Source organism: Amblyomma mixtum, chromosome 4 (assembly GCF_055824585.1).
Source record: "Amblyomma mixtum isolate Tamu chromosome 4, ASM5582458v1, whole genome shotgun sequence".
In the NCBI taxonomy this organism is placed as follows: domain Eukaryota; kingdom Metazoa; phylum Arthropoda; class Arachnida; order Ixodida; family Ixodidae; genus Amblyomma; species Amblyomma mixtum.
The window spans coordinates 80,543,398-80,557,759 of record NC_143015.1 but is presented as its reverse complement, the minus strand read 5'-3'; the positions used below and the strand labels follow the sequence as shown (position 1 = coordinate 80,557,759).

The following is a 14,362-nucleotide window of genomic DNA, read 5'->3' as shown; positions in this document are numbered from 1 at the left end:
AGCAGTTCAAATGCTCTCCTACCCTCAATATTTGTCTCTTACGCGTAGAAAAAAAAGCATTTCTATCGGGCCTATTCAACACCCTGAAAAGGAAAGCAATAAGGTAGCTCCTAGGTTCTTTAAGGGATAGTTGCTAGTGACCAGCTCCTTAGGCTCTCAAATTTGATTGTTTCCATACGCATCGGCGCGCCCGTAATCACGTGACCCTTATCCTGTGCGCAAAGCAGATAAAGTTGAGTAAGAAGGGAGGCGACGCAGAAAAATGATTTCGAAGGAAAGAGCAGCAGTAAATGTTTTATTTCTCTGGCAGCACTCGCATAGCGTTTCCCACTAATTTTGACTGCCTAGGCTTCTTTAATACGGGCAGCCATCACGCATCACCAGGCGCATATTGAGTTTCGCATCTGTCGGAACGCTGCCGACGCCCGCAATCAGCTGGCCTCTTCAAGCTAGGAACTCAGACGCTTTGACAAATGACCCACCGCAGAGTCTGCGGAGGTTCCATCTCGCCCACCCTATTCTACCGCCAGGGTGGGTGAAACCTGGGTGGCATTGAAAGCCTGGTCATGGTTCAGGGTGAGAACAGGGGCACAGACGACGCGGAACGGTGCAGTGTATAAATCCGTGCCACGGACTCCGTGCCTAAAAGAGAGCAGTTTTTTTTCGAATCTCGCTGCATCTTGAAACCAGCGGCAAGAGCGTGTGTTACCAGAGCTTCCGGAACAGCTTTCCCGCTTAGTAGCTTTATAAAGCGTGAAACGCAGCAGTGCGACGGCTATCATAAAAGCTGGGCTCCACAGGACTTCGGAGTATATGCCCCTGCGGAACGGAGGAAAGGCGAGGAGTAAAGGAGGACGCCGATTTGCGAGATCGGTAAAATATATTAATAAAATCTGTTACGCGTTTCGCGTAACACGGTGGTGTTTGAACTCGCCTTATGAGGGGATAAGCGTCGTGTGTTTCTTTTATTGCGTTAGCATTAGAGGTGGCACGTCACGAAAATGTGTCCGCTAACGTAGCCGTGTAACCGCTATTGCGCTTACGCGGGGGACGCACCAAGGTTCCCGTGTCTGGGGCCAGTAGCAAAGCCAGTAGCAAAAAACAGCAACGAATCAAGCAGTGCAAGAAAGCGTGTTTTGTGAACTGCGCAGAGGCAGCGAGGCATGCTCACGCATTAACGAAGGATCGACTGATCGATTGCCTGTGAATTTTCATCAAGCTTTCTTTTTTAAGAACTATGGCTCTCCAATCGCTTTACTTTGGCCTTCACCGCATACTGGCTTTCGCAGTCTTCCGAGATATTTTTTTTTTTGCTTTTGTCTACAGATGGAACTAATCACACGTCTTTAACATTACTAATGGTGAGGCCGTTAACGCTAAGCCTAACTTATGGACGACCGAATATTTTAAACACATTTGGTACCGCGCGAATAATAACTGCATTCGCATGAATTCTTTTTGGTTTATTTTCCGTCACATATGTCATACGGCAACACCATTTCATCTGTTTGAGCGGGTAGCCTAGACCTGTGCAAATACCTTAGTGAGCTGTCGGATTTTTTAGTCTAGTGAAGACTGTCAGTCTTCTGTATTATTTTTTTTTGAATAACTACAAGAGGCTAATACAAATGTCATCTTTCTTCTTCTGACAAGAACCCATTACTCCCGGGAATGTCACAGAAGGAAGTAAGTATTTTGAATAACCTCTTAAATGATAAACATTGCTATACTGTTATTTTGAGGCCTTATATATCAGCCAGGCCTAAGCGTTCTTTAATGCCACGGATCCAATATGAGAAATTTTGCACAATGAGATTCCGTTCATCTGAGCAAAATATTTTTTGCTATTTTGATGTGCAACATACTGCTAGCTGCATTTGTGGCTTTTGTTGGTTTGGGAAGTTGTATTGCATAAAACGAGCAAGTCTTAACAAAGGGAAATAAAAAAAAACTCTCAAGAACCCAACTGTTATCAAAAACTTCCAACAGTTTTTCGAAAGGGGTCAGAGAACAAAAGAAACAAACTAAAAACCGACACTATCTTACAAATTGCCACTGAAGCAATTTAAAAATAAATCAACTACGCGAATATTACTACGCTTCCGCAACTAGCAACGGGGTTTCTATTCGGAAAGATCTTGAGAAAGAATAAAAAAATGCTCTCAATGAACCCGAATCGCCACTAGGCCACATTGTCTCAGCGTCGAGAAGATGTTCTCGAACTTAATGAAAGGACCCACGGCCGTGTTAGGGGGTGTTGCTGCCAGGAAAACCCAGAGCTAGATGTTGTGGGTCACTAATACGGAAAAGGAACCCCATCCATGTTCTCTCAGTTGTGTGCCCTAGGGGTGTCTGTCTCACACTAAAACCCTGCCATGGTTGTTAATATAACTGATTACTTCTTGAAAGGCCTTTTGCTGTAGTTTCCTCAATGCATTTTTATAGCGCTGTAAGGAATCTTCCCCTTCCGAGTTTAGCTTTACGGTTTCTACTGTGGCGTAAAAAGGTATTGTTTACTCTTCACAAAATGCACAGGTCCCGATACTGAAGGTATATCCACAGTGACAGTGACAACTACGACGGCGAACGTTTCCACGGAATCGGAAGCCACACCAGAGGGTAAGTTTTTCGGAGAAATCAGTTTAATTGTTGTGCGGTTGTGAAGTATGCTGGATTTCAGTGTCTTCCCTTACACATTCTCTTTATTTACTAAATTGGTTCTACTACATCACTGTATATCAGCATCGCAAAATCTGCAGCCGCTTTCTGTTGGCGGAAGAGGTAGCGGCTGTAGGCTAACTAAATTTCGTCGAATAGCTTTCTGGCTAGGAGAAATTCTGAAACGATAATAGCTGCACTGAGATGTCAGAAAGTCAGAGAGGAAGCCCGATTATTTCTGTTAATATCATTATTTTCTTCTGAGTCTTGTAAATACTTGGCGGGCAAAAATATTTCATACCTCTTTGGAACCTTGGAAGAGGTTCCGTAAACCTCTCTGCACTATACCGGGGAAAACGAGTTTCAAACAACTATATTTAAAATGTTGCTCGTGGTTCACTTGACGCGAGAAAAAGGGCCGCAATGGGCTCAACCGAACAAAGAGATTTTGCTTCCCTCGATGATCGATTATCAGTCAAAAGGGGTCGAAGTTCGCCGAACGACCTTTTCCAAGGTTTTCAATCCAGAGTAGCCGAACACAGGATTTGAAAAATGTTGTAGCGTTTATGTCAACCTGATTTTAACTTAAGGCACTGGGCATCGACCCTAGTATCTCTAGAGTCCTAGGCGGATGACTTGCTACAAGGCCACTATTACTTTTTTGAGCAATTTCTTTGCATTCGTTTGGTTTGGTTTATTGGGGTTTAGCGTCCCAAAGCTACTGAGGCTATGAGAGACGCCGGAGTGAAGGGCTCCGGAAATTTCGACCACCTGGGGTTCTTTAACGTGCACTGACATCGCACAGCACACGGGTCTCTAGAATTTCGCCTTCAAGAAATTCTGCCGCCGCGGCCGGGATCGAACCCGCGTCTTTCGGGCCAGCAGCCGAGCACCGTAACCACTCAGCCACCGCGGCGGGGCTCTTTGCATTCCGCCTCCATTCATTAATGTCACTCCTGAACCTCTTTCTCAACCATAGAATTTCTTACTTGGTGCAAAAGGACTTGCATTAGAGGCATTTGAACGCTTTTCATAGGCTGTTCGCGGACCTGCAATGCACTTGATTTTTGTGCATTACAAAGCGAAATGGTTTAACTTGAGTTTTAAGAGGAGAGGAATGTGCGCCATAATAACCAGTTATACCACTGATAAGTTCTTAAAATGCTTTTTGTGATACGCTGCATATTTATCTCGCGTCACAAGGAAATCACTCGCCCTGTCAATTTTAGAACTGTTGTGAAACAAGCTGCTGTTCACTGTGTACAAACCATACAGGTACTAGCACTGAATCGACAACCACGACGACTGTGAGTACTACAGAGAACGTTCCCACGACGGAAGAATCATCAGAGAGTAAGTTTTTCGGAGAAATTAGCCTGAATCGTGCGACGCATTTTTGACTTCTCACCCCTTCCTTACACAGTTTATTTCTTAAATTTGTTGTACGCTCTCACTCTCAGTACCGCGAACCCTGAAGCTGCGTTCCGTTGGGTGGTATACCACATCCCAATAGTAATCGCAGCACTACCACCGCTATGAGGAGTGCACAGGCCACATTCTGACATTGTTGAGTGTAGTGCCAGTATGAAATAGGCATACGAGCATATTGGATAGAGTGCTTAAAAGTGTGTATGGCGCCAAACGCTATTTCATATAGAACCGTAATGTATGCTCGTGGTACATAGGCTATTTCCAAAGTTCAACGTGCGCGAATCTTGCGTGCAATAAAACAGTCTCTCCAAAATCGCGGCGCCTTCGCAGAAGGACGTCTCACATCAGGCATTACTACCGTTTCCAATAAGTTCGCTGGCCATGAATGGACCACCGAGCTTTCGCCTCGTCTTATCTCGCCTGTAACAACGCGTATGAGCGATGAATTTACTGTACTTGTTTTATTTATAGCGATGAGTCCACTGCCACTTGTCCTAAAGAGGAGCGCCGGTTTGTTGACTAAAATGCTTCCCGTTCCAAGAACCAGTTCACACTTCTAGGCAGATGTTATCGTTGCGTCTCTGTTTGGATACGCTTAACTGAAAGCGCAAATGTGATACATGGCGTAATGCTTGCAGAATGCTAGCATTTAACAGACGTAAGCGTGCATTCTCTCATGGAACGCAGACATTGTGGATTTGTACTCTTTGCTAACCTTATCTGTGTACGCCGCCACCAGACGACCGGCATGCGACTACGCTCGAATGACCACGTTTAATGCGCTCTCCTTCTTGGCTGATGAGGTCCCTGTCTTTAGAGTAGTGCAATTTAATTATGGGTGGTGTAGGGGAGTGGTAGATGCAGACTAATTGCATGTAGGAAAATAATTTTTCACTGCGAGGAACACGGACACTTAAGCAAATTGTTTGTGAAGCAAAGATGAGCCTGAATATTCATTTTAATATGATTATGTACAGCTCTCTCTTGTAAAGCCTTAGGCTATGCGTTACCTCCGGACATTCACCTGGCAAAATCGATAGAAGCATTCCCCGGGCTGGCGCTGAGCTTCCTTAAACGTATGTGCTTGGAAGATGATTCCGGAAGGGCCTCTGTGCCGTTTCGGCTGCAAAACCAGTTCCAAATAACTCTGCCTGCCTAACTGTTTTGTGGTTCGTTTAGGACCGAAAAAAGAACATAATGGGCCCTACCGCACAAAGCGGAGCTCGGTCCCTCAAGAATCAGTTGTCGGTTGAGGGAATTGTGTTTGGCCAAAGATCCTTTTCCAGGAATTTCACCCCAACAGAGCGGGGTCCCATGGCAGGGAAAAGCAAGTTCGCATTAAAAACCTGGGGGCTACGAGGTATACAGCCTAGCGCGTTCTGGTTGCAAGGCGGATGCTCTAAACCAAAGGCACAACTTAATAATAAAATTCCCTGCTGCTCGCCTTGAATTCGTCCATATAGCTTCTGGACGTGTGTACTCCAGCTCCACTTTCTTCCCCCCTACGATTTCCTTACCTTCTATGAAAAAACTGGAGCTTTGGGATGTTTGATTGTTTCTAGATAAGCTATTAGCGGACACGCAGAACCGCTTAGTCCTCTTCAGCACCAAGGCATTTAGTCAAGCTTGAGTTGTATTAAAAACGAAGGTGCTTTAAAATAATATCCGGCACTGTAGTTGCTTGTGACCTTCGGCGCTATTACCAAAAACCCATTAACGGACGTACGTGGTGCGCGTCTTGGAGTTTAACGTCCCAAAGCGACTGAGGCTATGAGAGACGCCGTAGTGGAGGGCTCCGGAAATTTCGACCACCTGGGGTTCTTTAGCGTTCACTGACATCGCACAGTACACGGGCCTCGTGCATTTTGGACCCAGCGAAATTCAACCCGCGAAACCAACCGAATACTTTTTATAGTCCTAATACTGGCCGCCCTGATGTATAGGCCTTTTTTCCTGCACAGTCATCAATTTCGGCCTTCCGAAAGCAGACGGATAACTTCTACTTTATGTAGCGGAGTTAGGCCTCAATTCGAAAACATTTTTAGGCAGGACAAAAACAACAATCCTACTGTGAAACTTAACTTCGGCCGGGGCACATTATCTTGGCGTCGTAAACACCTTCATGTATTGACGGTTAGCCCAAGCCGCCTTGTTTGGGGTGGGGTTCTGGAAGCACTGCCTAACGCAGGATGCTCTGGGTCTAACATAAGATAAAAGACCAGACTTATCACCCTTTTCTTGTTCCCGAGCCGTGTCCGTGTTGGACCACAGTCCTGCCCTCATCGTTATTGCCACTAATAATTTATTTAACACAATTTTTGCAGTTTCCTACTTATATATCTCCCTTTAAAAACACCTGCTTTTATTGCCGCGGTTCGCTGTACACCTATTACTGTTGTATGAAAACCTACCGTTCGCTGACCACAACTTCCAACAGGTCCCAGCACTGAAGCAACGGTCACATCGAGTGAAACCACTACGACGGAGGTTTCCACGACAGAAGAGGCAACATCAGCGGGTAAGGTTTCGAAAGATGATTTTAACTCTTGTACTGCATTCGCGAGTTCATGGCCTATCCTTGCACACTCCCTGATTTCTTAAATGCCTTGTACGCACTCAATCTACATTATCAGCGCGGCGACTAAGGGCGCGTTCTTTAGGGCACAAGAGATGGCTGTTACGGAGGTGTCAACTCTTGTCCGCGTTTAATTCCTCCCATGCATTTTTCCTAGCACAGTTTCGCGCTTTCGAAAGTTTTAGACTTTTTAGATTTGAAAATGTTTAACCGGTTTTTGAAGAAAGGGCGTATTGTTAGCGGTTTTACAGGGAGCCACTGAAACGATTTGTGCATTTTTGATTGAAAATTTTGTTCACGACAATGGATTTGAGATTTCAGTACTTAAGGAAGGTTTTCAATTATTTCGAAAAAGCTTTGCAGTGTAATAAAAATTTGTTGCATTTTTTGCAATGTAAGCCTCTCCTCCAATGCAACCCGCACAGTAAAAGTAGATTGTTTGGCTCGTCTTGCGTATCTGATATTTGTGTGGTAGTAAATGAACCCCTGACTGCAGACAAAATTGCATTTCAAATTTCTGTGGAGGCGGTCCTAACCCACGACACACCTAAAAAGCTCCGTGATCATCGCTTTGAAGTAATGGGCGCTGTGGCTTAGACTCTGGCAACCGCGGACCATGTTGTGTGTTGGCGCACTGCAGTTTACTTGAGAAATCGGCCTGTGGTGGTGGTACCTGCCATTCATACTTGCCCTTTCCTATCTTATAAATGACGCTCAGTTTTCAGTGATAGTAGCGTATTTATCATTAAATCGCTCTCTTCAAGTCGCTTTGCGTGCGTACTGTTGCAGAAACGTGAGCCAAAAGCTGCTCACGGGATGGGTTTCTTTGACGGCCAGTAATTAAAGCTATGTAAATCAGGCCATGATGAAAATAGCGGTGCTACTCATTTTTCGAGACAATTTACAACTTCTGTACAAGCACTTCGTTCACGAAGCGAATTTTAAAAATTTAAGTTTTTAATAAAAATATTTTGAAGGACTGAAAAATGCTGCAGACTATTATACCACGCTACTCTCAATAACCCTAGGTTGGTTTCACAGGTCAAGGTTTCCCGGTATTTTTTAAAAGGTTGGCTAGATTTAGCTGGGACACGTGGTATTTTGTGTTATTAAGCGTCTTAAGAGAACTTAGCTGCTTAACAGTAAGGAGATATATGGTTTTAAATGAGCGAAGGGCATTATTAAGGTTGGTATGGACACATAGTGAGTTGTACCCATCATATGCTGGTTGAAATTATGTACAGCTGTGAACGTATTTTATCTCGTACTGTGGCTGTGATAACGTTTAGCTTATTACTGAATTTACCAATTGTCTTTCTGACCGTTCGTTTTCTTCTTTTCAAGGAACCACGAAGAAGACACGCACCCGTAAGTTAGAATGACGCTCAGGTTTTGTTGTCTATTTGAGATTTTTCGCACTTTGGAATATAGTACCTTTTGGCGTCCCATTTCCAAGGACTTCGGATGGCTAATTATTATAATTATTATTTAATTCCACTGAAAATAACAGTAGCTTCATTACCATTTATACACAACACAATTAAAAGCACTATGACGAACATGAACAAATAGGATGTCTGAGGGTTATGTGGTATCTGCGGATGCATTTACTCGGGTTTAGTGTAGAAAAAGTTTTAGTGTTCTTCACTTGAGCAAATTGTATTAGCAAACGTCTAATATAAGCTGATGAGCGAACTCTTGACTGCAATGTAATTATTTCGTTTTTTGTCATTTACCTAGGACGACCACAGACAACAAAGCACACTAGACGTAAGTACACCGCACCTTAATTTACCCTTCAAATTCGATCGCCTCCATGAGAAGCGCGACTACAAACAAAACACTTACGATATACAAAAGAAAGCCAAGAAACTATAACAAATTTTCTCGGAATTATGTTCTGTGGTGAGCAAAAACGTGTATAGTGTGTTTCTTGTCAGGTCACTGGTAAAGTCCTCATTGCAATGAATTTCTTGTCCTAGTTATTGTCTTAAGAATGACGTCTTGATGACGCCAATAAAATAACCACTAGGTGGATAATGTATCTCTGTGATAAAAATTCAAATTTTGAAATTCCTAAAAAAAACCTTTGTGCACCGTGGTTCCATCCTGTGCAGTATGTGCAAGTTTATCAGATAGAGAAAAAATTGGCAGTGGTTTAGATCTGGTCAAACCTGGAGGATTGCGAAAGCAACCAGGAGAGAGAGAGAGAGAGAGAGGCGATGGAGAACGCGCGGCATTCAGCGGCGGCCCCGGCACGCTAGCTATGCGCCGCTACTGCGCATGCGCAAGTTGCGAGCGCGGCGGCGGCACCTCTGAGTCACCCGTGCAGCGACGGCGGTGGCGCGCCAGCTGTGCGCCGTCCTCGCGCATGCGCAGTATGGCCTTGCATCAGCTCCGCTAAATGGCTCAGCGACTGGCGTAGTGTTGCTTTCGCAACAAAAGTTCTCAGAATTCGAATTAACGGCCTGCATTGTCCATCTGATAATCTCGTGCATAAGCTCTGCATCATAATGCGTTTTTTTTTCTCCCTTTCTTTCAGGTCCTCGCCGTAAGGAGGATGGTAAATACGGTAAGTTGCTCATTATCATTGAATAATATGCGCTATATAAACCGTACGCGTGAAATTATCGTACTAAAGAACCCAAGAGCGTGGTACATTACGGCAAGTGAAAGGGCTTAAAGCGCTGGAAAAAGAAGGTGTGCATTAAACTATACAGTTGGCAAGGTACGTAAGACTACTCTAGTGATGCTCTTGCGTGTCATACTCTGTGCCCAATGGACAACATAGAGCACATCGCAATTAAACAGCCAGCGCACGTCCGAAATTACAGTCATGTCTGCATTCGCCAGCAGAAGGCTCAGAAATATTAGTAAACAAGCCACATTAAAATCACAGGCGTCAAATGGTGCGACTTCATAACTGGGCTGGTATGGCTTAATACGCGAACAACGCTCCTGTAGTGCGGCCTGATTAGTCCTCTAAATATAAACAGAGCAACTTTAAGCCTATAACAAGGACTAGTGTTTTATGTTTTTTCACTATAAAAACAATAGTAATGTTATTTCGAGCTACAATACTCTATAAGAAGATACGCTGCGAGACGAAGTGCGCTAATGTGTACTAAACTTATTCTAAATCCACCCGCAGAAATAACCATCTTCGAGAATATTTACAGGAGACATGTACCAGATTAATGCCAGTACTGACCGGCTCCTCAGGCAGCAGGAGCCCATTTTTTTGCGGCCATTGTTAAACGCATACACGAGCGAGCTTCAGCATGTACCGAATTTTCAGGAGCTAGGACCATGCAGCAAAAAGAAAAACAGACTCTGGAGGCAGCGTCCAGTCATAACCTGGGATCATAGTCATAGAAAAGTAAATAAGAGAGAGTCTGTCCGCCCGTGATTACGCCAAGTGATAGCGTGCGGTGATATGTATTCTCGCTGTGCGCGCGCATACGCGGAACAGCGCGGCAATTAGACTGTAGGGCCTTGGTCCTACAGACTGCGGCAAACAGACTGTAGGATGCCTGGGCCTTGGTCCGCGCAGACGCACGCTAAATATACCAGTTACAAAACATCAGGAACTGACTTGGGCAGCGAAATGGGGGAGGGAGCGGCTTCACAATCCCTTGGCTTGAGATGGGTGGACGTGTGGTGTCACGCTCCTTGAGTTTTTTCCTCCATGGCTAGGACCATGAAGATTTCCGGCGGATTTCATGTCCCAGCGTGCATGGAAAATAGTGGGACAACATTCCATTTACAGATGGCTGTACACTGGAAAAGGTGCTAAAATAAATCGGGTAGTGGGACAGCATTCCATTGAGAGGACACTTTACATGTGCAGTATGGAATGACCTCGAGACGGGAGTGATTTGTCTGCGTTCTGCGTGAAGGAGAAACTCAAATATTTTATTGCACTCAAAGTGTTCAAAGTTGAATAGAGGCTTTCTGCGGCCGTTCTATTCATAAATAGCCAAAGATAGAGAAAATTTTCACTTCTGGAAAAATTCTACAAGTGTGCTTTCCCGCTGTAAATGTATTCACTGCTTGTGTTAGACGTATTCGCGTTGCATGATTGTTGGAGGTGCGGAATACAGTCGTAGCAAGCACGAAAGCAACGACCTTTCCGTGCTTCCTTTGCTGTAGTTGTCTGCTTTGTTAGAGTGAACAACAGTGAGTCATAGATGTCACTAGATCCTCGTGAAACCACGGAAAGGAGCGTTTCTGGGAGGATTAGCCCAAATACCAGTGAATTCAGTTTCGGAAGTGGTCCTCCCAATATGCGTTTTTCAGTCTTCATGCCCCTAGAGACAGACTAGGAATAACTCTCGCGAAAGGTAACCCACACATTCGTCATATACAGAGCGGAGGTGGCCACTGTGTACCATTCTGGACAGCACTATGGCGTGATTGTATTTGCTATTGCTACATAACGAACTTAATGGCAGTATATCTACTGTTTACTGCTAAAGTTTTGATGGTAGATTGAACGTTCTCCGAAGTTTGCGCGTGGAAAATATATGATGTTGACAATAACTCCAAAATATGCACGCACAAATTACTGCTGCTTAGCTAGTCTATTCCTTCAGAGAGTTAGCTGGGGTCGCTTATAGGCGGGGCGTGTTTTTTAACGTAACACAATATCGAGAAAAATGAAGAAGAAAGGTTGAGAAAGAAGTAGTCATTTTTCTTTAATGAACTTGAAGAACATTTGAATATACAAGATAGGCGGTGAAACGACATGACCAGGCGAGTTTGTTGGAGTGCTTTAATATGGCCTCTATAAAAAAAACTATTTCAGGCACAATGATTGATAAACACGGCTGCAAGCACAAAGTTCTACAAACCAATGGCAAATTGGTAAGCAGAGGTCATTTCTTTTTTACGTGTGTGAACGATGAAATAGATGTCATCATGTATACTGCAGTCTGAGTCGCCCTCTTAGCATTGTACCCGTATTCTCTTTTCATCAGTACACCGCTACCTGTAGAGGAAGGTGCGGAAGGGTGACTCACCAAATTCGCGACGGAACGCCTTGCCTGCGTGTAAGTAGCTAACCTTCTAATGTATTTCACTAACAACTATAATTGACATTGTTGTGTAACGAAGAGGTTCCTTGAGCTTAGAACGTACAAAAAATTGCGCAATGTAAATTCCTGAATATTCGTATAAAACAAAGGCGGAGGTATTACTGAATTAATGCAAGACAAGTGATATGCAATTTACACGAGGGCACCCGTAATGCATCACAGATACTCATATATTGGCGCTTTCAACGTGGTAGGCTTTGATGTATTTTTCTACGATTTCGGTGCGCTTGCGTAAAATGGCTGGCGCCGTAAAATATAGAGCATATCAGAACGCGCTGGATCAGAAAATTCGCTTGCCTTGTAAGTCGTCTTCCCTCAAACAAATATTCAGTTTTTGCTTTTTGTCTAGCATACGGCTACTTCGATGTTTTTAGTCTACTCTCTTGAGGGAAACTTATAAGGTGGAGCGCACTTGATACAAAGTAGTATTTATTGATTACTCATCTGAAATATCACGCTCAGCTAAGCTACTTATGCAATGTCTTTTTCCTTAATATGTCTGTCTCTATTCCCAACTCATGTAGAACTTGAAGAAAATAAAAACTGGCTCAACGTACCTCTCTGTCCTTCTCAATCAAGCTTTAACTGTTCGTCTCTCGTTGCGATATTACGCGCACATACATGGACATATCTGGCGAATGAGTAGCAACCTTCAGGCAGAGCAAAGCGGCTGTAAAGCTACAGAATATTTTGCAAACGTGGTTAAAACTAGGCCCAAGTATCAAAACATGCTTTTTTTGAACTTTCAGAGTGTGCGAAGAAGCGAACGACTTAACAAGCGCGCGAAGACGAGGTGCTTGCTGGGAACATGTCATGAAGGACACTGTGGGCGTCCTTACGGCAGGGAGGTGTCTTGCAAGGCCCCGAAAGGCACTGTTTATTATTATGATGACGACAACAGCTATAACTACGATGATGGCACAGCGTATTATTATAACAGCTACTATGGCGGTGATTACTCAGACTACACTGATGGATATAACGACAACATTGATAGCCATGGAAACTATGACAACGGTTACGCAGAGTGAGCATGAAAGTCGTCCTGAATAAAAAGAAAGAGCGAGCTTTAAAACGGAATAAATGTTGTTCCTGACCATTAGTTCTTTTCACCGCATTTCTCGAGTTTTAAGAAAATAAAACTTTTGAACTACTTTTTAGTGACTGTTTTTTATTTTCATTGCAGTACATTATTTATGACCATTTTAAACTCTAAAAACAGCATGCCTTTAACCTTCTTGAAATTTTAGGTGATGTGTGCAGTGTATCGATTAAAGCATGGAAGAACTCCCTCAAACAAGGTGACTTTAGATAACTTTACTCGTAAGGGATGCGTTGCGTTCTAAAAGCTGGCGAGCTAATAAGGGTCTCGAAGAACCTCGTATATAATATCTACATGAAAGGCTAAAACGGACAACGTAGCGAAATGTAAATGAGATGGCAAGCTGAAGCTCCTCGACCACTCGTGTTTGATTCTTTTCCTACGGTTGTTTTATGCATCCAGTATTCCGTCTCGTTATACAACGGGCTTTCGATATACAACGAGAACCCAATATGTGAAGCATAATTTCTAAATATTCAGTTTATTTATACTTTCATGATCTTTAAAGGTGGGAGCATTGTCGTTCTTGAGCGAGAATTATAAAAGCTATTCGCTCCTGGTTGCTCTTTGGAAGTCAATGCGGCTGTAGATCCTCATCCTTTCGTTTTTTTGTATTAAAAACTCGAGCTGCCGGAAATTTTCGTGCAAGGACCGGCGTGTAACGGGCTAAATTGCAACAGTCGTATTTCGTTGTGCCAAACGGCAGCCGAGGACAACAGTCTGTGTCGGAGTGCCGTCGCCTCCTTCTGGATACGACAGGTAAGAGAGCCATGCGGAAGGCTCAGCTGCGATGCGATCGCATGCATCTCGTAGGCTGGGTAGCCAGAAGAAGCAGTGAATGATCAATTAGCGTCCCTGTATTTACGACTGAAACCGTTAACTGTGTAATTGCGCCCTTGCCCAGCTTGGATCAGGAAACTATAATTCACTATTGGTATTATTCACTATTGGCCCAGCTTGGATCAGGCAATTTCACTATAAGAATCAGTGGTCTCCCCTCGGCGGCCTGACATCTTTTCTTTCTACTAACGTTTTCGCTAACGTCGAAAGAAAATGTTCTTCACTGTTTTTTTACGGGTGTCCTGAATACTCGATGTGAGTTAAAAGAAATATTTGCTATGCACGGCACAAACGGACCAGTACCTTCAATATTTTTATAGAAGTACATTACAATGTTAAGATATTCAAAATCGATTTCCAAGAATCATGGACTTGTTTTGAATAGGTTTTTTTCTACCGATATGTATTCTGACTGACACCGTGGTACGCTAAAAAACATTTTTTTGCCTTAGAGTCCTCAAAGTCTGGTGGTATTAACGTCGCCGAAAACAAAGGTGAGTTCATTGCTTCAAGATTCTTCCACACTATTTAAGGAGCCTGAATGTTCAGGCTTAAAGTGTTTACGTTTCTAGGCTTGCTTAAAAAGTTGAGCGTTATATAATTTTGTTGTTTCAGTATTCTTCTTGGCTTTTGGAACGAGCATGCTCGAAGAGAACGTGT

The 14,362-nt window shown here is 43.7% G+C and overlaps 1 protein-coding gene across 16 annotated transcripts in view; it reads left to right on the top strand.

The window, feature by feature from the left end:
* The window catches only part of LOC149347166 (uncharacterized), a 51,951-nt gene extending 39,038 nt beyond the window's left edge, over nucleotides 1-12,913 (top strand). For 15 of the 16 annotated variants that reach the window (XM_089586926.1, XM_089586925.1, XM_089586921.1 and 12 more), the window contains 10 exons: nucleotides 1,654-1,686; nucleotides 2,536-2,619; nucleotides 3,934-4,011; nucleotides 6,527-6,607; nucleotides 8,009-8,032; nucleotides 8,405-8,434; nucleotides 9,207-9,236; nucleotides 11,472-11,530; nucleotides 11,644-11,715; nucleotides 12,510-12,913. In XM_089586926.1, coding sequence (XP_089443052.1) covers nucleotides 1,654-1,686; nucleotides 2,536-2,619; nucleotides 3,934-4,011; nucleotides 6,527-6,607; nucleotides 8,009-8,032; nucleotides 8,405-8,434; nucleotides 9,207-9,236; nucleotides 11,472-11,530; nucleotides 11,644-11,715; nucleotides 12,510-12,791 — 773 coding nt within the window. In that variant the 3' untranslated portion in view covers nucleotides 12,792-12,913. The remainder of the gene's footprint in view (nucleotides 1-1,653; nucleotides 1,687-2,535; nucleotides 2,620-3,933; nucleotides 4,012-6,526; nucleotides 6,608-8,008; nucleotides 8,033-8,404; nucleotides 8,435-9,206; nucleotides 9,237-11,471; nucleotides 11,531-11,643; nucleotides 11,716-12,509) is intronic. The other variant, XM_089586916.1, reaches the window with a different exon arrangement.
* Nucleotides 12,914-14,362: the final 1,449 nt, after the last annotated feature.